The sequence below is a fragment of the Durio zibethinus genome, chromosome 10 (genome assembly GCF_047325235.1).
Source record: "Durio zibethinus cultivar Kanyao isolate XHJ-2024 chromosome 10, ASM4732523v1, whole genome shotgun sequence".
Lineage (NCBI taxonomy): Eukaryota > Viridiplantae > Streptophyta > Magnoliopsida > Malvales > Malvaceae > Durio > Durio zibethinus.
In genome coordinates, this window is record NC_143171.1 from 8,327,392 (window position 1) to 8,352,766 (window position 25,375).

The 25,375-nt window shown below is 31.8% G+C and overlaps 2 protein-coding genes and 1 pseudogene across 6 annotated transcripts; 2 read left to right on the top strand and 1 right to left on the bottom strand.

The window, feature by feature from the left end:
* The first annotated feature begins 10,539 nt into the window (after positions 1 to 10,539).
* LOC111292188 (uncharacterized) lies at positions 10,540 to 16,664 on the top strand. Of its 4 annotated transcripts, none has more exons than XM_089766682.1 (18): positions 10,540 to 10,685; positions 10,816 to 10,989; positions 11,075 to 11,166; positions 11,324 to 11,362; positions 11,488 to 11,541; positions 11,787 to 11,861; positions 12,545 to 12,610; positions 12,779 to 12,821; positions 14,005 to 14,050; positions 14,294 to 14,387; positions 14,473 to 14,525; positions 14,660 to 14,744; positions 14,839 to 14,941; positions 15,040 to 15,132; positions 15,290 to 15,356; positions 15,695 to 15,761; positions 15,857 to 15,910; positions 16,142 to 16,664. In XM_089766682.1, exons 2-18 carry the CDS (start codon positions 10,941 to 10,943, stop codon positions 16,163 to 16,165), a joined length of 1,104 nt encoding a protein of 367 aa, XP_089622808.1. In that variant the 5' UTR covers positions 10,540 to 10,685; positions 10,816 to 10,940; the 3' UTR covers positions 16,166 to 16,664. The 4 variants fall into 4 exon arrangements, with proteins under 4 accessions (XP_089622808.1, XP_022740175.2, XP_022740176.2 ...); XM_022884440.2 differs by having other exon boundaries at positions 16,243 to 16,664; XM_022884441.2 differs by having other exon boundaries at positions 10,901 to 10,989; positions 16,243 to 16,664.
* A 3,005-nt stretch (positions 16,665 to 19,669) lies between these two features.
* LOC111292604 (peroxidase 72-like) lies at positions 19,670 to 21,205 on the top strand (annotated as a pseudogene). The gene is made up of 4 exons (XR_016345718.1): positions 19,670 to 20,024; positions 20,163 to 20,392; positions 20,481 to 20,646; positions 20,758 to 21,205. The product of XR_016345718.1 is annotated as a peroxidase 72-like (transcript).
* A 611-nt stretch (positions 21,206 to 21,816) lies between these two features.
* LOC111293278 (uncharacterized) lies at positions 21,817 to 25,119 on the bottom strand. The gene is made up of 3 exons (XM_089767287.1): positions 24,977 to 25,119; positions 23,367 to 23,617; positions 21,817 to 23,080 (listed from the first exon to the last, which is right to left on the bottom strand). The coding sequence occupies exon 3, from the start codon at positions 22,661 to 22,663 to the stop codon at positions 22,055 to 22,057; it is 609 nt and encodes a 202-aa protein (XP_089623413.1). The 5' UTR covers positions 22,664 to 23,080; positions 23,367 to 23,617; positions 24,977 to 25,119; the 3' UTR covers positions 21,817 to 22,054.
* Positions 25,120 to 25,375: the final 256 nt, after the last annotated feature.

Here is a 25,375-nt window from a genome sequence, read left to right on the forward strand (position 1 = left end):
GGTTGAAAGAAAGAGGGAAGGAAGCCAAACACATAAAAAAAGAGAGAAAAGGCTGCTAAAAAAAAATAAGGCAAGCTGAATAGAGGAGAAAAAAAGAAAAAAAAAAGGAAAAAAAAAAAGAGTTGGGAAGCTAGTGGAGAGAAGAAGGATTTGAAAAAAAAAATGATAGAAATGGCTAAAAAAAAAGTAGAATTGCTAAAAAAAAAAGAGAAACTTCATGAACAAAATAGATAGAAAGTAGCAAAAGAAAAGCTAAAAAAGAAATAAGAGAAACTTCATGAAAAAAAGAAGAGGAAGTTAAAGCCCTAAGAAAGGTTTGAAAAGTATGTTTCCTGCAAACTCAAAATCTCATCCTTAAGATGTTTGCAATGGTTTCTTCCTTCTTCTTCTGGCATGCAGTTTAGGCATTAATCCATATTTCATGTTTACCGTTTCTTTGTTCTTACATATGTTTTGCTACATTCATGAGTTGTAGTTAATACTACTATCACCTTCCATGCAAAACTGAATACATAAACTGTTGCAATAAGTAAAAAAAAGGCATGAGACTAAAAAAAAAAAAACCAAAAACACCTAAAGTTTCATATGTGCTAGTGGTTTAATTCTCCTCCATTAGCCTGTTGCATAAGGTTGATCCATAAGAATGGAAAAGTTTTTTATACACTGAAAAAGGGGAAGAAAGTTTTGAAATAAACTAGACATAAGAAAGTTTCAGAGGTTTAAAAGGTTTAAAGCATCAAAACCTAATTTAATGTATTTTTGGTTTAGGTCAGACCTTGATGTTATGATTTTGAAAGAAACAAAACTATTCATACTATCTTCCATACTTGTTTAAGGAAGTTTTCAACTCCATTATTCCCATATTTATCATTCATTTTTCTACATAATCTGAAGACAAGATCCTAAAGTTTCATTTTACATGTTTGTTAACTTTTTTGGATATGTAGTATGGGAGTAGATATTTAAAGGTTCACCTCTTCAAGTTGGGTTTATGTTCTCTGCACATGATCTCTATAAGGGAATTTAAAGCTTAATATCTTCTGAGTTTGCTACTTCTTTTCTTTCATATGCAATATGTTATGAAGGTTTAAAGCTTTCCCCTTTGTCTATTTAAAGAAATTGAGTTATAAAACAAAAGGAAAATGGATTGCTAACTATGAGGTTTTCTTTTGGAAATCAAAAGTCTTACAAGTTGAAAGAAAAAATTGTCTTGGAAACTTCATAGCTTGACAGGCCAAGACTAGAATTGGTTATCCTAGGACCTTGTTCTTCATCCCATTGTTCTAACCATTAAATAATTAATAAAGACAATGTTGGTAGAAGAAAAAAGGCAATGGTTTTGGCATGAAAGATAGATGGGATGATTGTTTCATTGTTAATTAGGATATTTCTTCCTTTAACCAAAAATTAACATCTTAAAACTACAGGTCATACATTTATCTATTTTTAACACATGTTGCATACCATCTATATCCATGTAGACATGTAGACTTTATTTATTTGCAATTTAAATTCCATGCTTATCTGTTTACTAGTTAAGTGTTATACTATTTTATATATGTATGTATATATAAATATATATCTATATCGAGTAATAATAATAATAATAATTAAAAAGATTAAAAATTAGAATAAAATAAATGAGAAAAGAAAAAGTAAATGAGAACTTTCAAGGATAGGATTCTAAGAAAGTCCAAATAGAGATTCTTAAGAAATCCCTAGGTGAGAAACTTTTCTAAAATACCACTAAAGTATCGGGGTATCTAGGAAAATTTTCAATAAAGTGTTTATTTACTTTGTTTTTTTCAAAAGTTTTAAAAATAATTATAATAATTAAAATGAATAACAAAATGTATAATACAACAATAAGTGTTATATGTTTCTTATGCATATTCTACTTTATTGTCTTGCATTACATAATTTTATGTATAAATAAAAATTTTCGATGATGGGACTCCTAGAAATCCAAGTAATGGTTCCTAAAAATTCCCTAAGCGAGAAAAGATTTTTAAAAATTACCAAAATATTAGCATATTTAGAAACTCTTTTCAATAAGAATTTTTTAATTAATTTAACAATTCTCGTAAAAAAGATAAAAAAATGTATATATTTATAAAAGCATTTTTTATTAATAATAATAATAATTAAGTAATGAGAATTTTCAATTATGGGACTCCACGTTGGAATAGTGATTCTCTAGAATTCCGTAGGTAAGAAAAGTCTTTAAAAAATTGCCAAAATATTAGAATATTTAGAAGTTTTTTTTCAATATAAAAAATTTTCATTTTTTAATTGTTTTCTTTTATTTGAACAATTTTTCTTAATAAATAACAGTATGTTTTTAGAAAATAAATGTATTTACAGATAATTATATGATTACATGACTTATAATTTTTATAACAAAAATAAATGAAAAATCTCCAAAAATGAGATCTTAAAGAAATCCGAGTAGTGATTTTTTAGAAATTTTTAGGTAAGAAAATTTATCTAAAATATTACCAATGTATTGAAGTATTTAAATTAATTTTTGAAAAAGATTTCTCAATTTTTTATAAATGGCATAGAAATGAGTTTTAGAAAATACTATTTGTTTTTCAAATTATATATATCATATTTTATGAAAGTAAATCTGAACCACTGAGGATAGGATTTTTGAGAATTTCAAGTAGCGATTCTTAAAAATTTCTTTAGTAAGATGGATCCTTTTAATATTGCTAAAGTATTAGAATATTTTTAGTTAATTTTTCTATATAAGGTTCTTATTTATTTTTCAAGCTTGCTAAAAAATAAAAATGTGTTTTTAAAGAAAATTAAGGAAATTAAATCTTTATATACAAAAAATTAAGACCATTTTAGTCAATATTAAAAGATAACATATAATTAATTGGTATTGTTTTAAACGAACGCTATGGGGGTGCTAATTCTTCACCATATGTAACCAACTCCTGAACCCAAACTATTTTCGTATATCCAAAAATTATCTTTTTAATAAATTTTAATTAATTTTAAAATTTTATTAAAAAGGTAAGTTCTAATAGGTGGCCAATCACACCTAGCCAAAAAAGATTGGTGGTGACTCCATCTTTTGTTTTTAAATTCGTCTAGCGGTCTTCAAAATCATTACAATACTAACTATATAAATATTCATACACTCTTGTGTATAGAAATTAGAAAGATTTTGATGAAATCACTGATCTCATGTTCAAGATTAACATAATGCATCAATATTAACATAAAAGATAGATGTTTTTTTTGCATAGAAGTCAAGATTAGACACCATATTATTAGTAGAAAAAGTGATGAACATAATTAAGCCTTGAAGCATAGAATAAATTTAACTTGAGTTGCTAATACTAGAAGCACAAGCCTCAATCCTCTATAAAAGTTTAATTTAAATCTCTACCAATGCTTTTAAATATATGTCAATTTTTACAAACCAATGAAACATATGAATGAATGGCACAATAAAGTAAAAAACTTTTTATCGATCTCAATATTATTTTCAATCTTGTTGGTGATGATCTTTTCAACCCTCTTAGTACAGGACCAATCCACCCATTTCCATCTTTGCTTGCTTCCACTTCCTGTTAGAGTACATTCAAACCAAGAGATTATGTGAATTAAATAAGAGAGGCTATAGAATATTATGAGGAATTTTGCCAATTAAAACTATAATATATGTTTTCTATGTGAAAGATTAAAGGAAGAAAGATTAAGAACATATAAATGATTTTATAATGTTTGTAATAGTATCCTTTGAGAAACACTCATCAATTATTGGTTTCCTGAAAGTAATAAAAACTATCAGGTTTCACAAATGCTAAAGTCACTGGTCCTATCCTAATTCATATTCTAGCTAACACACGCATTCTTACTTGTTTAAAACACTATCTTCATCAAGTTGCACATGCAAAGAAATTCCTCAATTGTAGCTTTGATCGCATTCTCATCATCAGAGTTCAATATAATCAAACGTTTGTCTAGCTCAGGCCGTCTTTGATTACAATAGAAATGAAGATGTTATCATTCAACATTACTCAAATGTAAGAAAGAAAATATAAACAAATTGATGATTCCTAAGCATCAAGTTGCTTCATTGCACTTAGAGCACCTTATTAAATTTAGTCCATAGACAAACTATAATAAAAGATGAAAAACTCAAATTTAAGTCAAATCTTTATGAGACTAAAATTAATGAGATGTTCAAAGTATAATAGAAAGAGAATATGAAGTTCATAATAAAAGTTCAATAACGAATTTGTTAGTAGATTATTATTTTTTTCATGTTTTTAATAGTCAAAACTTTACCAATTATAGCATGGTTAACTAATTTCATATATTGTTTAATTTTTCATCAAAATAAATTTGGGATCAGCCTTTAACCCAAGGCGCTCTCCCATTTAAATTGAAAAATGTATGATACTTTTCGTAATTAAAAGAAAATGGAGATTATGTTTTGTTTGAGTGAACCCCAAATATTCAATCGTCGTAAGCTATTACTTCTTCACAAACTTGTTCCAAAAATGAATACTAATAATAGGATATAAAGAGAAATGTTAGGTTAATTACCAAAGCCACAGCTAACAAAAGGACCCAACGAAAATAGGCATGCTCAGTGACACAATTAAAATGTAAAAAAGGAAAAATACCGTTGAGAGTAACTAGAATCTTGATGCTTTAACTTTGATTCAACACTAAAACAAAATGGGTGCCGATGGGTTTAAGTTTGTAGAATTAGTAAGAGGTGGATAAAGTTGATGGGAGGTGGAGATTAGGCTATGGGTACTAACGAGTTTAAATATGTAGAGTTAATGGGAAGTGAAGGTAAAGAAAATGAGTTAAAAGAGCTTGTGGGATTTAATTTCATAACCTTAATATTTTTTTCGAAAATAAAAGTCAATATTTTTTTTTTGTTTTAAGCCTATACGGACGGTTACAATAATAGCTATTAGTATATAACATATTTAAATTGATGAATAATTATATACCATCAAAAAATATTTATTTATACCGACAGTTAAATAAAGTGTTGGTATAAGTATAATATATTCTAACAGTATTAAAAATCCATTAGTAAAAACCTCTTTTACTAACTCAATTTGACTGTCAATATAATCAAGCATTAGCATATGAAAATTTTTTTGCAGTGATTAATTAACCCTACATGCACTTCGCATACTTTACATGAAAATTATTTGTCTACCATATCCTTGATTGTGTTATATCTTTTTACAATATTGTTTTTATTTTTTATGCATGGCAAATTATTATTCCCTTTACTTCACTATAGCTTTGCATTATGGAGGCTACATTTTAGGTAGTCAATATGTAAAATGACAAATAACTTATTTTGACTTATGTGAGGTTGATAAAATATCTTTGTTTAAATATCATTGCATGCTAGAAAATGGTAAAGCATATTAAAGTAATATGTATTTTTGAAAAAAGCCTTATAGACAATATAGATTAGTAAAAATTACCACTGATGCTAATGTGATGGAGATGTGTTAGCATATGTCTCCAAGCAAATACATTGCTTAGCAACAGTTTAGGGTTTATGTTGAGTGTAATACACAGAGTCCTAGTACCAGTGCAAAAAGGGCCTAATACAAAAGAAGTTTATAAAAATGTATCTAATGAAAATGAAACTAAGAGTAAGGACTTTGACTATAGGAATAGTAAGTATAAGTTGGATCAGGATAAAGATGATATGAATTTTAAAAATTATGGATCCTAACATTAAAAATGATGGAGAAAGTGGCTATGAAAAGACAGAAGAATTATAAGTAAATTTTAATGATGATCTTTATAGTATTGATGGGTCTTATAATGATGGTGATAGGAATAAATGGCTTGAATTTCAAAACACTAATATTGATAACCCCATATTCTGTGTTGGAATGTTGTTTAGGGATAAGAAGCAATTAAAAGATACTGTGAAGAATGTTAACATCAAGGATAGGGTGAACATTAGTTTTAAGAAAAGTGACAAACTAAGACTGAGGGTTGTATGCAAAGAAAGGTGTGAATGAACATTAAATCGTAAGAAATTTAGGTATGAACTAAGAGATCCTACCTTTCAAATTAGAACTTACAAGTCCAACCATTCTTGTTGCAAAGAGATACCGATAGGAATATGAATTATGGATGGTTGGCAGACAGGTATATGGAACGTTTTCTTATTGATCCAAATCATTCTTTGCCTTTGTTTGAGAGGTAAATGTATAAAGACTATATGTTGATTATGCCTAGATCAAAGTTATGAAGGTCAAAATAATTGGCTTTGAATAAACTTAATGGAATTTACTTGGAACAATATTCCAAGATAACGAGTTATGCAAAAAGAATTAAAAAAATTAACTAAAGATCCACTATTTTATGTAAGTTAAATGGTAGTTTTTTTCAAATGATGTATATTTGTTGAAAGCATGAGCTACTTAAGTTGATTATTGTAGGCCAATAATTAATGCTGATGGCTGTCATTTGAAAGGAAAGTATGGAGGCTAACTGCTTGTTGCTGTAAGGTTGATGCTAAAGATTGCATATACCTTATTGCATATGCTGTGGTAGAAAATGAAAATACTAAAACATAGACTTGGTTCATTGAAAGGTTGAGAGAGGATCTGAAAATGAAAAATTAATACAATTGAACTTGGATGTTTGACAAATAAAAGGTAAATTATATGATTATGGTTGAACTTATATATTTGTTAAAGTAAATAATACCTGTGGTCACTAAAATTTAGGGACCAAACTAAAATTTGTCCCAAAATTTAGGGTCCACAGGTACTATTTATTCTATTTATTTATTATGTTATGTAACAAGTCAAATATTATCTAATCAATTGTCTTTTATCATAGGGTTAAAAGTTTCATTCAAAAGGCTATTCTTAGAATTAGGGCATAGATGTTATGCGTGGTATTTATACAACAACTTTCAAAATGATGGCCATAAAGGGAAGGCTTTAAAGGATGCTTTATGAGCTATAGTAAGGGTAAGCCACGTGTTAGAATTTAATGCAATGGATAAGCTAAATGATAAGCATCTAGACACATATGTTTGGCTTTCGAAAAGGCTAACACAGGAATGGTCGAAGTCTTATTTCAGCACAATCCCTAGATGTGATATTCTACTTAACAACTTATGTGAGTATTTCGACAAAGACATTTTGGATGTTAGAGACAAGCCAACTCTGACTATATGCAAAACAATTAGAAGCAAAATGATGAATAGATTCTATGTGAAGAGGAATGTTGTGGAGAAATATTCTGAATTGATTTGTCCAAAGATTTAGAAGAAACTTGATAAGAAAAAATTGTCTGAGAGGTACTAGCCATAACCATCTACACTAAGAACATTTGAAATAAAAAGCCTAATAGACCATTACATAGTTGACCTAGATGAATAGTTATGTAGTTACAAGAAATGGAAGTTCTCGGGTATTCCTTGCCCACGTGCAATTTGTGCAATTTTGTTTAACAAAGAGCAAGCTTAAAACTATGTGTATAAATATTACATTATTGGCAGGTAAATAAAGATTTACAAAGAAGTCATTAATCCAATAAATAGTGAGAATTGTTGGCCTCTATTTGACTACAAGCCAAAACCTCTAGAGGTGCAAATGAAATAACTTGGTAAACCTAAAACTAAGAAAAGAAAAGAACCTGATGAAGTAAGGACCATAGATGCTAAAGTTTAAAAAACATAAGTCACAATGTCATGTTTAATATGTGGACAGAAAGGTCACAATAAAAGGTTTTGCAAAAACATTCCAAAGATACAATCAAATGTAGCTAATAGTTACAATTGTATTTTTTATGTAAATATTATTGTTTCTCAAATGATCTTGAATTGATATTGTTTATTTCCATTTTTTTCTCTATCTAACAATAAGAAATACCCGAATCTAGCCAACATCGCATATTTGTCTAAAAGTAAGAAATACCAAAATCAAACCACCAACAGCAAGAAAAGTCAATTTCATTGCATGATGTAACACTTAGATGGATGCATAATGTAAGTACTTATATTTATATTAGTTTTAGTGTCTTAGATATATATATTACTGTTGTCTAAACATTATGGTTTGTTATATTTAAGGATTCAAATTAGACAATACATCATAACAATCCACCATTAGGTACACAATATTCATAAAGTGATACATAAAGTGTAGTGTTCAATCCTACACTGACTCCAGCTTCTAATGAAGTATGTAAACAATAAATTTGGTTTTTGGTTAGCTTTAAGGTTACTCCCAAATGTTCTTTTGTAATTTTTGTTTTTGTGTGCAATTTAGGGTTCAACATCTTTTTCATATAGTCTAGAAGTAGCAAATATATCAATACCTCTCATCAAACCATCAAAAGAAAGAGAGGGAAGTTGCATCAAGGTATATGAAAACTTTGTTCAAGCATGCTAGTCAGAAACTTGTGGTCAGGCAACATGGTGTCTAGAACAACATTCTCATAAAAAAATGACTACTATTTGATTGACTTCATATCTTTTTGTTAGAAGTTTATATGGTGAATGAAGTTTGTTTTGTTTGAATGACTTCATAATTTGGACCAAAATTTGTATAACAAGTTTACTTTATATCTTATGTCCATACAATACTTTTTTTTAACATTGTATGTTATTTTGCTAGCCAATTTCAGTGTAGCCAGTTTAGAATATGAACTTGTTTGCATAGAAGTGTACAAAACTTATATTTTGTTGCCATTGGAAATGAAATTATGAACCTATATGTATGGTATTTGCTAGCCAGGTGAAATATAATAAACTTCTTACAAAATGCTATTTACTTGTGTTTTGTTTTGTATGGAATTTCATAATTTGTGTTTTATTTTCATTGTAAATGAAAATGTCAATATCATTCCATTGATTTTGCTATGAACACAAATTTACAACTTAAATTTAAAACTTTGTTTTTTAGGGTGTTTCTATTTTCATAGACAATTACTATAATTATAACAAACTTGCATTAGTCCACAAATATAATCGTATTACATAAAATCTGCAAGTTTAGAAATATAATCATATTACACAAAATCGATAGCATACATATTACAAGCCAATTCCCCTAAACACTAGACTAAACTTTGTTCATTTTTTTTTTACAACAATAACATAAAAATAACAAGCAAACAAATTGTGGTCCACTTCCAATTTCTATTCTTGCGATTGTAATTGTTGTTGTTTGCATTCTTTAGAAAAACTTGATTTTAATGTTCTCTTCTTCGTAGTCTCCTTAATAAAACTAAAATAATTGCCTTGTTGTGTTCATCTATTGAAGGATCATACCATTGAAAATACCCATATGCATCAAGTTACTGTAAAATTAAACAAAAATCATCATCAAATTAAAAGAATAAAAATACATTTAATTAAAAAAATAAAAATCATAAAAACACTAATTTGCTACCTATTGTTGTTACTTGCTACCCATATTCAAAATAATACACACTAATTTGTTCTGTTCTTAAATATCTACAAAATTCAAAACCAATACTTGTGTTCACATATTCTAAACCTGTATTCAAAATCCATGCAACATTTTTGTGTTGTCAAAGCCCTAAACCATACTTTATCTATAAAACCCATAATTCAATTAATGATAAAACCAAAAAAAAAAAAAATGTTGTGTTCTTACCTTATAGTTGTTACAATCAAAAAACCTTCGACATGGGTTAGAGTTAGCCCATGATATCCTAATTCGAGTTTGTTGACTACAATAACAAATAGGTAACAAGCCTATGTCTTGCATATGACAAACCCTAACTCATCCCTTTCAACCCTTAACTAATCCTTTCAATCCTCACTACCTCTTTTTCAATCCAAAGCTCATTCTTTTTGAAACTCATTTTCTTTTCCTCTTTAACACTTGAAAAATAGGTGTGCTTTTCTCTTTAAGACCCAAAATGAGTCTTTTGCAAAAGATTATGAATGTTTAGGGTGTTTTTCTATTTTAATATCATATATTTCAATTGCAAAATATTTTGACAACATCATTTTTTTTTAGTTGGTGTAAATTTCGTTTTTAGTCTTTTGTCTTTTATGATTTGCTTATTGGATATTAAAAATTTTAACGTAATAAAATTTTGTAAGGTTATGTGTCATATCATGTTGGATTTTTAATCAATTTAAATAATCTAGCAGATAGAAGAACAATATTGATATACGTTTGGACAATTAAAAATTTAATTAAATTTTTTTAAAATATAAGGATCAATATAAAATTTAATCCAAAGTTTAGGGACCATGAATGCTATTTATTTTTTTGATAAGTTATAAAACTTATTGGATATATTTATTAATAACTTGTGAAAATAGTAATTAAGTAATTTTATTTATAAAAATTTTGATAAAAAAAGTAGAGTATGAAAAGTAAAAAGTGGGGTATGTTTAGAAGTTTCAAAATAATTTTCATTTCCTTCCTATAATTATTTCTGATCATGACAAAAATATTTTTAGTCCATTGCTCCATTTTGTAATTCCGCCAAGAAGTCTACTAATACTACAAAACTTACAAAAACATTGCCGTGGAAACAACGTCTGTCAGTTTCCCGTCGGACAAATTGCAGTCATTTGTAGCTTCGTTTCTACATTTAAACTCCTTCCCATATCTCCGTCCCTTCTTTCTCCTCAAAACATTCAGCATCGACACTCCGCTCAAGTTATTCAGGTATTTTCTCTGCTATTTCCTCTTCATTGACTTTTTTTTTTTAAAGAACGATAGTAGAATATGAAAATCTGGATTAATCCAAAAATATTTGTTTCAAAGTTCCGATAATTTTATTTCCTTTTCTAATTAGATTCACTTTGCTTCAAAGAATCTTACTGGGAACTTCAAAAGAGTTTGAAATAATTTTCTGATAATATAAATTATACTGGGAGTAGCTTAATCTCGAAGGACATGCTTGGTTGAATACTCGAAGCAATGCTGAGTGTAAAAAGCAATGCTGGTTTCGTATTCATAGCAGTGGCAGGTAATTTTCTTATTTGATTCTGTTATGCAATATTCTTTTAACAATATCAAACTGTTTAATGGAAATGAATCTGTTTCCTTTGCAGCTGTTCTTTCTCAAGCACTTACAGTTACCTCAGTTGCTGTCCCATCATCCAATTGCTATGCGTTTGATAATACTAGCCATCTTTTTGATTTCGTATCCTGTTACTTTGATTTGTTGTTGTTGTAAATTTCACATAGACGTCTGAATCATTGGTTGGATTTTGAATGAGCGTTTATAGTTTAAATTGCAAGTTACATGAACCAGGGCTTTGGTTTCGAGCGAAATTGTTTTCTCTTAAGCTGTTGACTAGAGTGATTGGGTCGGAGTTCGTTTTACCTATGAGGAGAAGGTAACATCCTTGAATGATTTCAAATATTGAAAGTCTTCAATTTCTCTTGGTGATAATGCTTTATTTACTGTTTACAAATATTCATGTGCTGAGCGTATTACATATTTGTATTTCTCTTGATGCAGGACAATGACTTTGTGATCCGCTTTTGCAAAGATGTAGAGAGTAGATCAAAAATGGTAGTCCATAACTTTATTTCCCTAAGAACTAAATCAATGTGCTCATATGTTATTCTTTTATGAGGAAGTCCTTTGATAAGTCAATTTTAAAAATGTTTTTAATTAGCTGAAAGTACTGATTTGCACTTTCCTGCCCACAAAACATGCTTATCTTTTCTTTTCTTTTTTCTTTTTAATATTTTGATGACCATAAAGCGTTCTGAGTCTAATTCATGTCATGTGTAATAATAATAACAACCATGCAGGGATATGTAGATTTTGGTCGACTCGATAAGTCTAACTACTTTGTTGCTGGTTCTGGGCATGTTGACCTTGTTCAAGTAAGTCTGTTTGGCTATGTTGCTCCGACTCTTCATTTTCCCTAAAGTACTATCCATGTCCAACACATATCCAGACAAGAGTATAGAGGTATGACCCTCCAAATTATGAAAAAACTTAGAAAAACTTGAGTATACCCATATCTGACTCTCATCCCTAAGTCTGTGTAATGTAGTTGTTTGGTTTCGAACTGCTTGCTTGTGAAGTAGTAGCTATAAACGAACTAGGGTACTCTAAATCACTACTTGCTCAATGGGAATGAATGATTGCTATGATGTTAGTGTAGGTACTTTTTGGCTGTTATTGGTGGTGGAAAAAGAGATAGATTTATTAGAAGATTCTGGCCCTTAAATTCAATTTATTGCTGTTATATAAAAGTTTTAAATACAAGACATTGTAGCTGCCTCTTAGCTGGCTATATGGAAGTGTCATTGGCTCCTACTTCATCAGTTTCTTATGCTTCTTAAATCTATTATGTCAATGGATGAAGTGTCAAAAAAGCTATGAATTCACTTGTTATCATTGTTGTATTTATAAGCCTCCCGAGATTGAAGAAAAAAAAGAGTGTTTGCCTGCTTAATGCAATATTTTGCCCTATGCCAAAAGCCCTCTTGAATTTTTTTCACTGTAATATTGATTCATATAGATATATAACCTGCTAAATCTAATATCTCTGTGTGTATAGGAGTACTACAATGGTGACCTGCTGCATTGTGAGCACACCTTTGACAAAATGGGACGCACTGCACAGGTTGGTCTATTGCTACTGTTTCTTTGTCAAAATTTAAGGGAATTGTTTGACATTACTTTTCTTAGAAGTTACTATTTTGTTGGGAAGTCTTTAATGATGTCAATTTCAACATTCACCTTCCTCATGGATTTGCCTATGTGCTAATGACTCTCTTTGATTGTATTTCAGGTAAATATTATATGTGGAAACTGCTTAAATGGGCAATGCAAAGGTGTGTGAACTCTTCCTATCAAGTCTTCAAGAGCTTGTTGCTGTATATACTTGGAATTTATATCTCCCATCTCTGATTGTTTGAGAATTCATAAGTTCATATGGTGTCTTAAACCCTATCTCTTCTTGCTTTGAGCAGAAATGACAAAGAGAGATTTGGGAAGCTGAATGACATGATTAATAGTGACGGAAATTCTGCGGAAAGCTTGTAACAAGCCAGGACTAGATAGAAAACCTTGGTCAAAAATGAAAGGTCCTGACTGGCATTTAATTGCTTAATAGATACCATGTGAAAATTGCAATTAATTGGATATAGTGAATTGTGACTTTGCCGGCTAGATGTTATAATAGCAGATAGTGGAGGTTGACGATGTTCTTAATAATTAGAGTTACACTGCAACCATCTCATGTTGTAGATTAATCGTTGAATGCTGACAAAGCATAAAACTCCTAACAAGTGAGCTAAAGCTTGATTAGGCAATTGTTTTCAAGTATTTTAGCTCTAGAAGGTGGAAATGGTCTTTCTAGCATTCAAATCTCTGGCAGTGGATTGAGTTGTTTATTTTTGTGTTTATGGTTTACGTTTAACAAAGTGAAGTCCTATATTTCTGTTTATTAAGTAATTTCTCATTCAAACCAAAATGGGTTAAAATGACCATCCACCCTCTCAACCCAATAATGTTTCCCTCAGCTTCTACTGGTTAATGTGAGATCTTCCATATTGGTGCTAACTATTTTCTTGTAGCCCTTAAGCATTAACATGTGTAGGAAGTAATTTGAGTTTTATGGTGACAATCAACTCTCAATTTGATGCAGTTATCACATAACCTTTATTGAGACCTGGATGTGCAAATAAATGACATTTTGGACATGACGTCAAAGTGCTTGAGCCAATTATGTAAAATTAAAAACCTAAAAAGTATGATAACATCGTTTCATTGCATTTCTCAATCTCTAAATTTCTTTCTTTTCTTTCTCTCTTTGACTTTTGTGTCCATATAAATTGCCAATGAATTTTTTTGAAAATCTTCGTTTCTCACCCCAAATTATCAGGGAAGGCTTTTATTACTTTGGATCATTTTGTTATGGATCCATCCCTGTTTTGCCTTGTAAGTTTTACTGCCAATGCTTTCTTTTGTATCACGCTTTAACACTTTTGTCATTGTCTTTGTTGTTAATCTCAGATCCACTTGGATGCATATGCAATGTCACATATGAATCCACTTGCAGGTATTCTAAGCATTATTATAACTTCTTTCTTTCTCTCTTTTTCATTCATTTTCTCTAAACGTTTGTTTTCAAGTTTGGTGCAGTGTAGAGTGAAATGTTATGTTACAATCTAGAGCTGTTATTCCTGGTGCCAAACCACAAGACAAATCGTTTTATTAGACAGTTTGCATCCAACTTCAAATAATTGATTGAAATTTATCTTGCAGCATATATCTATATGTTTGTTACTTATATTTTTCTCAGAGCCATTGCTGAACTGGCCATTCCATGTGAGAAACCAGGCCCACGGGTATTTGAGGGCTTCACTGTTGGATTTCATCCACGATCATGGGAAATTGTAAGAATTTGTGTCATAACTGATCTACTTTGATTTTTATGCAGAGATTATCTGATTAAAATAGTTGCATTTTATTGATTTGAAGGTTTACAATGGTCTGACTCAGTTGGGTTTTGAAAAATCTTGCCATGACTTTAGGTATGGTATCACTTTTATGAGTAGCAATCTCCATTCTCTCACATTTAGTGAATGAATTTGATTTATTTTAGTTTAATTAATTGTGATTAGCATCTTATGAATAATCTTTGAAGTTGAAAAGTTTTGGTGAACAGCTTCAGCACTGAACAGCCTCATGTTACCATTTATCTGACTGCAATTGCATCTCAATCCAACCTAGTGCAAAAACCTCTCATCAAGGTACCATTTCCAGTCAGCTCAAGGGGTAGAAAACTGTGATTATTGAATGAATATGCTTATTACCTTATCATTCTTTCCATGTGGTCCTTCTCAGGTCTTTCCAGAAAATGGGCTGGAGGTTAAACTATCAGGAACAGGGACAACTGGGAAGCCACCTACAACTCTGTCACCCTCAACTTTGATTTTAGATTGGAGATGTATGTACATCATTTTCTTGAGGAGGATGATGTTATTTTCAATTATAATGTTCTGAATTTCCATCTGTAATCATTTTTTCCCCGCTTTTATCCTTCAGGTGTGAAGGCCCATGATACCCCATACGAAATTAACATCACTATCCCAGTGGAGGGTTATGAATCAATCGAGTTTGTTCTAACAAAGACGTGTGGTAAGCTCCCAAATTTTGTTTTCTTCAATGGTAGGTTTTATCAATAATGATATTTCTGGAATCTGTTGAAGTAGCTTTCTGGTAATAGTGATGCATTTTCCATAGAACTTGCCATCAGCTACTTTCAAGCTGATTTTTTTTTTTTCAATATTTGCAGAATACACACAAAATCAGGAAGGAGATGCTGCAGGAGGGTGGGCAATATTTGGAATAACTTCTTGCATGTATGGCAACCTCCTGAAGTTTTTTCATTTGTCCTACATGTGTTCAGATATGCGAAATCAAGTGATTAAAATATCATCTGCACCAGATGCAGTGTTTGGCACAAGTTTGTACCACCGGATTAATTATCTTATTTACCCTAAACCATTCTGTATGGCCTGGGGTTTGGCACTTATGATTTGTACATGAAAGCCTTTCGAAATATCTATTATCTACGGCATTAATGTTTGTCACTGCAGATAGACAAAAAAATTGACTTCTTTCTATTGGTTCTGAAATTTACTGTTTGTGAGGGTTGTGCCCATGATTTTTTTAATAAAATGCATGCGTTCTTGAGCAGATTCATGGTTTCATCAACTCTGTTCTGTTGTGGAGGATTTATTTACAAGACACGAGTGGAACACCAGGTGCGCTGCTTAGACTCTATAGTTTTGTATTTTCTGATGGCTTACAAAAATTTATGCCTGCAAGCACCTATTTATATCTTACTTTTTGGATCCAGCGTGGAATTGATGCACTGCCGGGCATGACAATTCTTTCTGCCTGTCTAGAGACTGTAAGTTTATGGAATTTTTTGGGGTGAACAATGTTGCTAAAACTCTTGAACTTCTTTTCATGCTAATAATAGCCGCTTCAGAGAATTCTAATACAACCCTGATAGCCAACTTGCATACTGTTTAGTTTTGGATTTTTTTTACATACGATAGCAAAGTAATATTTAGGCTTAGCTACTGAAATGACTTCTTGTCGTGGCCTCTTTAACTCAGTTTCGTTTTTCCCTTGCAAGATACATTTTGACCTTGCAAAGTAGGCAGCTTAAATCAATTCAATAACTAAGTAGTTCTCTGCATGGATTCCGCCCATTAATGTTCAAATTACCTATCATAGGTAAGTGGAGCAGGGCAAGGCTACTCACGTGCAGAGGATCCTAATGCCAGCTTTGCCAGTGAAGTCTTCTGGGAGCGCCCACCTGCTGCTGCTGCTACTGCTACTGCTGCTGCTCAAGGAACATGGACACCGAGTGAAAGAAAATATGGTACGATGTAACATTTGTAGTCCTTCCCATAGAAAAGCTAAGTTTCTTCTGGTGAATCACACGTATCAGTATGAGGTACATTATATCCTCCTTTACAATGTAAACATTACTCATTGTAGTATTTCGTGATGTGGCATTTAGAAATTCCACCAAACTCATAGAATATACCATTTCTTACCACTTTCTTTTTTACCATTTAATCTTATGGAAGTTTGTATCAACATTTACTTCAAGCTATTGTTGAAACCAAATGGCTTTTCAAGCCTTAAAATAACTTGCATTGATATCTGAAGTATAGTGGGTAAGAAAAAAGAACAGAATTGAAAAACATAAGCAAGGAGAATTCCATGATATAGTTTTGATGGAGAAAGAGCTCAATTTATCATACTCTTTGAATTAATCACACATTTGATATTTGCATTATAGTCAAATGTATAAATTTATACCTAAAAAAAAATACAACTCTTTTTGGAATTGGAACATATATGAACAGCATGATATGTTAAAAAGGATAATGTTAATCACGTCAAATGAGCCAAATTTGCAAAGACAAGAAAAAAAAATTAAATAGGAAAATAAAACTTAAGTTATACTTTTTTTTTTTAATATTCTCATGTTATAAACTAAACATATGATTTCAAAACGACGGGAAGATGCGGCGGAAATCTTTTTCCATCGACATCCAAATGAGGGCTTATTATATTAGAAACATTTACCCAAAATTCTCAATAAATCCAAAACTTTTTTTTTTTTTTATCTTATTGGTATGATTAGACCTAATATTCTTTTTATCCAGTTTCAGATTAGTATTGTCCGAGTCCCGACATATATGTAAGAGTAAGACAAAGCAAGTGGAAATATGTGTTCCACATCAAAGAAATGGAAATATGTGTTCCACATCAATGAAATCCTATGTGTTAGTTTAAGTAAAACAATCCATAAATAACGTGTAATTCTCTCAAACATGTCCTAAAATATTTACTACAAATGATAAAGAAAACTTTGCATTAATGCCAATTCCCTAATTGGAGAATAGAAAAGATTATATCGAACATTTGCTTCACATCACCTAGTTATAATTTGTTTGTTTTAAAATTTTAATAGGCCCATTATTTTAATAATGAATTTTAGTTCTTTCAGGAAAATTCAATGACAGAATATAAAATATAAATTTATATAACAAGAATACTTTTTTTTATCAAAAATACTATTTATTAGTATTTACGTCAAGTAATGTTTTATAGATATAAAATTTATATCTTGTAATCAATGCCTGTTAACAAAAAGTTCGATTTTTTTTAAGTAAAATTTTGATTTCAAATTTTAAAAATAAAAAAAATATGTTTGGGAGAGTTTGACTTTCTTATAAGATTCAACTCGACTCAATTTCGAATTAATCGAAATTCAAAATGATTATCAAATATCGAAAGATCTCAAAAAAAAAAAAAAAAAACTTATATCTCGTAAATTAATAATAAAATCATGATCTCCAAAGTTTGAGTGATAATTAGATGTATCTCCTACATAGAAAAATATCGAGGTCTTTGTCATTTTTCTTTGGTAGTCGTAACTTAAACAAAAGATGGAAAGAAGTACAAAACCTTTTCCACCAAGGGAATTCTTTTTATAGAGCAACTTACATGGGTGGGTTTATAATTTTATGGGATAATTTAGAGAACTGAGAAAGGTATTTAGAGTCTAACTCAAAGAGTTTCAATATCACAAATATTGACGCATGCACTACATTAAATGATATTTCTGGTTAGTTTTGGAGATAATTTTTCTGGTTTGCTTACCTGTGTTTACTTGTATGTATTAGTCTCTCTCTTCTCTACATAATAACTTGGACTTTGATTCGTATAGGAATTAACAATCTTTTACCTTTTACTCATCTTTCCATGAGATAAAGCGCGCAGTTCTAATAACTTACAATTTGTGTAAAAGAAGTGTAATGTAAACCTATATGGATGATTGCTTTTGAAAAGTGTTGGTGGTTTATTGGGTTTGGTAACTGGATGCTTGTTGGAAGCTTGTTAGGCGGTTGATTCGGAAGTTAGAGTGACTTGTAATAAAAGAAAAAATGGTTAGGGGCGCCAAAGATAAGACTCTGATACGTATTATGATGCTCATGTCAGCAAAATATAACACGTAAAATAGGGTAGAAGAAGGAAAAGGTAAAGAAGTAGAAAGCAGATAAGAGGGATTGGAAGTAAATGTGAAGGGTACAAAATGAAATATTTGTGTTTTGGTTTTTTTTTTTTTTATAGTGTGTTGGTGCTGATGTGATTAATTAATTTATTTGATATTAATTAAGTGTTGAATCAATTGAAGTGGTTATTATTATAACAATTAATAAACATTAATTTGACGGTCAAGATATTGTTCGAGTGACCAACATACAACACAAAGAAATATAGAAACTTACTTTAATTGTTTTTACAGCATGTTTTAATAGTTTAAATAGATAGGCCAAGTAATTTCGAGTCCTGATGCCTGGACCCAGCCGAATTTTAAATCATTTCAGGTTGAGCAGGTTCAAGTGTATTTGATGATTTGCTGATTAGTTGTGTTAAGTTAATAACTGGTATTTGCTATAATTAATCTTGTAATCTCTAAGTTAAGTAAGCCGATAATCCTATTGCGTCACGATGACCTTCATTATTCCTGCACACAAAAATTTGGCTTCAAATGAATTTTAGGAAAAGAGATGAATAACGAAAAGAATGATCAAGAATTACTTTCTTCGCTTTATAAAATGGATGTCCATTTTAAACATTTGACATCTCATCCTCAGTCAGCACTTAGAAGTGCTCATTTGCTGATATTGATCCATGGTTGGATATCATTAACATGTTTAGAGTGTAAATCTCAACATCTGCAACTTTTTTTTTTATCTTCATTTAGCCGCTTCTTTTGTAAAAATAAAAAAATAAAAACTAACAGTTCCAAGGAGACAATGTTGTGGAGAACCAGAGGATTAAATCGTTTCTACATATGTTTATCAAATGATGATCAGCTAATCCGAAAGCTTGCTTTATTGGATAATCATGCCTAGAGACCTCAGCGTATTTTGCTCAATTACAACTATATTCCATGGGAATTGGTCAGCATTGCATGCAAATAGTGGCATATTACTACCAACTCCAACCTTTCCATTTCTTTCCTGTTCTTGATTGTTGCAAAGCAAGTCACCAAATCTTCTGTCATCTCTATGACGACCATTCAAAACGAAGTCTCCTTTACAAATACCCGTACCCTTTGAGCGCTCTCATCATAGAATGTTCTGAAAGTTTCTCTTCATATTTCGTCAGCTTTTTCTTCTGTCTAGATTTTGGTCTAAAAAGTGAAAAGACAAAACAAAGTACGTAGGAGGCTGTAAGAAACAATATGGCTCATTCCATGGGCGTTATCATAGTTCTTTCTCTCCTTGCCCTAGCTCCCCTTTGTTTCTCTGGCAGGACTTTTGAAGGAGGATACCTCTACCCTCAGTTTTACGATCACTCATGTCCGAAAGCTCAAGAGATTGTAAAATACGTTGTAGCCAAAGCTGTTGCAAAGGATCCCCGTATGGCCGCTTCACTGCTTAGGCTACATTTCCACGACTGCTTTGTCAAGGTCTTCAACAGTTGTACTTGCCAAAGCAATCACCCTCACTTCTCTTAATTTCATTTCTATATATATTAGCAGCATCATGATATTCATTTGATGAGCTAATTTATGATTTACTGATAAGGATTAACAGAACAGTTTTAGTACATCACAAAGTTATTAGTACTCTCTGTCTTATAAAAACCTTGTTTTTTGTCACAGGGCTGTGATGCATCAATTTTGTTAGACAGCAGCGGGACCATAACTAGCGAAAAGAGGTCAAATCCAAACCGGGACTCAGCTAGAGGATTTGAAGTAATAGATGAGATCAAAGCTGCACTGGAGAAAGAGTGTCCTCATACAGTATCATGCGCTGATATTATGGCCCTGGCTGCTAGAGATTCTACTGTTCTGGTTAGTTCTGCCTTTTGTTACAGCCTTGAAATTGCCTTGCTCTATTAGCCAAAATTTGCCATTCTGATAACATATTTTGGATTTGCAGACCGGTGGACCTAGCTGGGAAGTCCCTCTTGGAAGGAGGGACTCCAGAGGAGCAAGCTTGAGTGGCTCTAACAGCAACATTCCTGCTCCAAACAATACATTTCAAACGATTCTCACCAAGTTCAAGCTACAAGGCCTGAACATTATTGATCTTGTAGCACTTTCTGGTAAACTTACTCGATTAACATTCTTGAATGTGTTTTCTGGAAACCTGAAGCAGGTATAACATGTTTATAAATTCTTAAAGCTTGACCAGGTTCCCCATATTTTTCGTTCAGGGAGCCATACTATTGGAAACGCCCGATGCACCAGCTTCAGGCAGAGACTTTACAACCAATCAGGAAATGGACAACCAGACTACACGCTTGACCAATCATATGCTGCTCAATTGCGCACCAATTGTCCAAGATCAAGTGGTGACCAGAACCTGTTTTTCTTAGATTTTGTGAGCCCTATAAAGTTTGATAACAGCTACTTCAAGAACTTGTTGGCTTACAAGGGCCTGCTGAACTCTGACCAAGTTCTGTTTACCAAGAATCCTGTGTCGAGGGAATTAGTGAAGAAATACGCCTACAACCAGAAACTCTTCTTTCAGCAATTTGCCAAGTCCATGATTAACATGGGAAATATCTCACCACTGACAGGTTATAGGGGTGAGATCAGAAACAATTGCAGGAAGGTTAATGCTTATTAATTGGTGTTAGAAGTGAATAATTTTATGGATAAAGTTTGTATATGGTTTCCTGTTCTATGTAATCTGCTTTCCTTCTTTCCAATGAATTAAAAAGAAATTCATTTGTGCAATTTATTATATTTTGCTTATGATCAAGGTTTCAGAATATGTGGTGTGCGTTTATAAAAATTTTGGCTAATAAGTAAAAAATAAATCTTAATTTTTCTTGACATGAGTTCTCTTTAAAATCTCTAGAAATAATGAACCTGGAAAAGGATGAACCAACAATTTCACTTAGTTCCGTGTTTGGGTTGACACAAAGACAAGGCGTTCGAGTGCATATCCATGACTTCAAGATTTCCACATAACATTCAAAATTATGTCCAAAAAACATATTGTTAATCTAGACTTTAGATACTCATAAAAGACAGTCTGTTTCTTCTAATTTGGAACTTTTAAGTCAATCACATAGAACAGTTGGGACAGGCTTTATCCCTAAAAGACTCGTAAATAAAATAACTCTTAATAAAGTATTAACTATATGGTAAAAATATAAAGTTTGGTTTAATTTTAACAAAATCATATAACTAATATTTTAAAAAAGATATAATTGCTTCAAATCAAAAGCTATAAAGGCATTTTGGAATCTAGACTTTCACGGTAGAGATTAAAGTGGATATAACAGCTGTTTGGAAAAGCAAGAAACATTGTCAATACCCTCTGGAGCTTCAAATCAAATGCAACAAAAGCATTCTGTGATGTAGAGTTTTAAGGTAGAGATTAAACCTATGGTTTCCAATGAGTTTTATGAACAACAAGATATTCTCTACTATAACCAGATAAAAGTCTCTGGAAACTTGGTCTTGGTGAATTAGAAAATCAGACCATTGAGTTCCAAAGAGTCATTGCAGGTCATGAACAAATGATTCTTTAATAAAGCGCTTCACTTTGGGCTTCAAATTTGAGACTCTTTGTGTGATAATTCTGTCCTCGGCCTGTGCTGCATTCATTTTCTCTTTCTCCAAACTGGCTTTTTCTTTAAGTGCTTCTATCTCAGCCTCATGTACCAGTATCCTAGCTTCGTAGCTTTTCAATGCCCTCTTCGATTCCTGAATGATTTGAGCATTTCTTCCCCTGCTCTCCTTCAATTGCGAAGACTGCTTTATCAGCTTTATCACCTCCAAAATCTCCTCTAATCTTTTTTGGACCCAGCCAACGCCCAGATTCACTCTCTCGAGGTCGCCAACAAGGGCAAGCATTTTCTCGACTTCAGTTTGTGTAATGTTTACAAATTTTGTTGTTTGCAATGTTTGTATGATTTCACATACCTTCTCCAAGAAAAAAGAGCGACTCTCCACTGTTTCCACAAAGCAATTCCTAGCTACATTTCTAAGAATGGTAGCAGATGCTTCCTTCACTCTATATCCCTGAACTGAGATCAAGGCAGGATCAAACAAAAACGACTGGACCTCATCTTGATTGGAATCATCAGCAGCAAACATATTAGCCATTTCAGACAGGCCAATACTGTAAGTTGGTCTTAGATGTTCATCAGTTGTCTTACAACTGTTAACTTCCTTGGCAATTTCCAAGACAACATTTGATATGACTCTGGCTTCCTCTGCGGCTACTTGTCTACCTGAGGTAGTGTTAGAAGTAATAGTTGCTACAGTGACTCCACTAATGTTCTTGGCAGTTACTAGGGCAAGAGCATCACGGTCAGATTCCTCTCTGCCTTGATTTTGACCCACAAGCTTTGAGTTGAAGTTTTCTGTGTTGAAAGTACCCTCAGATGCTGAATTGTTTTCTATAGATGTCTCTGCTATCCGGATGTTATTGTATTCTTTAGTCTTATCACCAACAATTGCATGCGATTGTACATATCCAGAGGGGGCAGTAGGTGAATCAACTTGAGCTGGAGATAACACCTATAGGAAAAATCACATATGATTTTAGAAGGAGCTCTGCTGCATTATGAAACATTTAAAGATTGGGAACTAGAATTTTCAGTAAATTGCACAAGATACCAAATGCTAGTGTATAATTAGTATCTCAGAAGATAAGAAAACAGATGGGAGAAGGTATTTGCACACAACCACACAAAAGACAGATGCAAGATAATAGACGAGAATTGTATTCCATCCGAAAGAAAAAAAAAAGACAATTGCACAAGAAAATAAAGTTTCACTGAATTAAATTGATAAATATTTCTACCGGTCCAATGAAAAGGCCAATTGTAGACAAAGTCCTGCTGAGGTGCTAGAAGATGAATTCTGGTCTGATTCTCGAAGGCAACTTCTACCCTTCAGGGTAGGGATTGATTCATTCCCTGATTTTTCCAACTCTGGGATATTGGCATTTTCTGTTTCTTTGAACCCTTTTGATGATGGCAAGGATACACATTGATTGGGGACTAAGTTTGTAATTTGACTAGGAGACTTGGAGGACAGAGAATCCATTTGTGCCTGAGAAAACAAGGGGTTGAAAACCAATGTTTGATACTGATATATCAAGGCATTGAAAGTGAAACTTGGCATACATCTTTTCCTAAGATAATTCAAGTCAATCTAAAATTGAAAACAAATCAACAAATACTTTTGATGAAAACAATTTTCAATCAGCACATGAGGTTAATTTCTCTAACATAGTTATATTTTAAGGGATGTACCACCACACATTAGCATAAAGAAAGCAAGCACACTAGCCTCCACACATAGTAACCAGGCTTATGCATCATAGAAGATAAAGAACACGCCCTTAGCCTCATGCTTGTCCCTAAAAGGAGTTGTTCCTTCTGACAAATTACCACCAATCACACACAACCACAGCCAGAAGTTAAAAGATTATTGCTAAGTTATATACATATTTCCACCAGAGAAAGCACTTTAGCAAAACTCAACCCACTTTATACTGGTCTTTGCATTTGAAACAGTTTTGGTACTCATTAAGCATTAAGGTATAACAGGCTTAGGCTTAGCCTCAGGATTATCAATAATAAATTCTTTGTTGATTTATAAAATCATTAGGACTGTTTGACTGCCTACAGATGGTCAAATATTAAAAAGGGTACCAGCATTAAAAAGTAACAACAGAACAATTTGAGTAAGAAATTCTGTTTACAAAGTCCAAACCACCACGAAAAAAGAAAAAAAAAAAGTGAGTTTTTTTTGAAAAGGAAAGTAATTTTATTAATAAATGAAGTTGAAATACAAACTTCAACAAGGATCCCAAAGCGTAGCCAGAATGAACCAACCAGAAAGGACAAGAACTCCAAGGCTGGTATCCCACACCTTACCAAAGATTAACTAATTCAAGTCTAATGAGGCTAAAAGAATCAGGTAACAAGATGACAATCCATCCTAGGCAGTCGGTCAAGTATCCTAATAGCATAAATGCAACTCATTAAAAAAATACCCATACTGTTTGCAGCCATTCCCCAGAGAGCAGCCCATTTCATCATTAAGTATCAGCTACGTTGCCTCAAAGTTCATGAAATAAGAACCAAGCTCCAACAAAAAAGGGATTTTACGCATGAAAATGGAGAAGAGAAGACCAAAAGAAAAAACCAAAACCTTCCAGCATTTTCACCCCAACATACCCATGAAAATGAAAAAAAAAAAAAAAAAAACCCATGAAAATGAAAATAAAAGAACTATTGTCCCAGCAACCAAAAAAATGATCACTTTCAATAAAAGTTATAAAAGAAAAAACTAAAAGTCTTTTTCAAAATCTCAAGCCAAAAATCTTCTTTTTTTAAAGACAGACTGCGTACACATTGATAACATCGCACAGAGAGAGTGATAAAAAAAAAAGGGAGACATTACAGTTGAAGAAGAAGCAGTGGCCTTGGCTTGCAGCCTTGTGAGCCGTCTCTCCATTCCTTGAAAAGTTGATGTAATGGCTTTCCTCTTCATTCTTGTTTTCTTCTGTTTCTCTGGCTACTGTCCAGAGTCACCTTAAAAGACCCAAGAACAAAGACAAGGTTACGTGAGTACTATGTCAGATAATGGGAACCAATGGAACTCATGTAATGTAGAGTCAGGTTCACACTTTACATCAAGTTGAATTCTTTTTGACTCTTGACTTGGGGTCGATTTAAGTTTCATGTCATTCTCAAGTAAGGGTGATAATATTACGGTTCAAATCTAATTTAACTCGATTTTTTTAAATATTATATAATTTATAAAAATTAAAATTTAACATAAATTTTAATTTAATTTTTA

Bases quoted from the DNA above. Each gene is read 5' to 3' on its own strand.
- LOC111292188 (XM_022884440.2), top strand. From the start codon at position 10,941: ATGCTGAGTGTAAAAAGCAATGCTGGTTTCGTATTCATAGCAGTGGCA. The intron at 14,051-14,293 runs GTATTCTAAGCA...TATTTTTCTCAG, and splicing joins ACATATGAATCCACTTGCAG to AGCCATTGCTGAACTGGCCA. The intron at 14,526-14,659 runs GTATGGTATCAC...TTTGGTGAACAG, and splicing joins AAATCTTGCCATGACTTTAG to CTTCAGCACTGAACAGCCTC.
- LOC111293278 (XM_089767287.1), bottom strand. From the start codon at position 22,663: ATGGCTAATATGTTTGCTGCTGATGATTCCAATCAAGATGAGGTCCAG.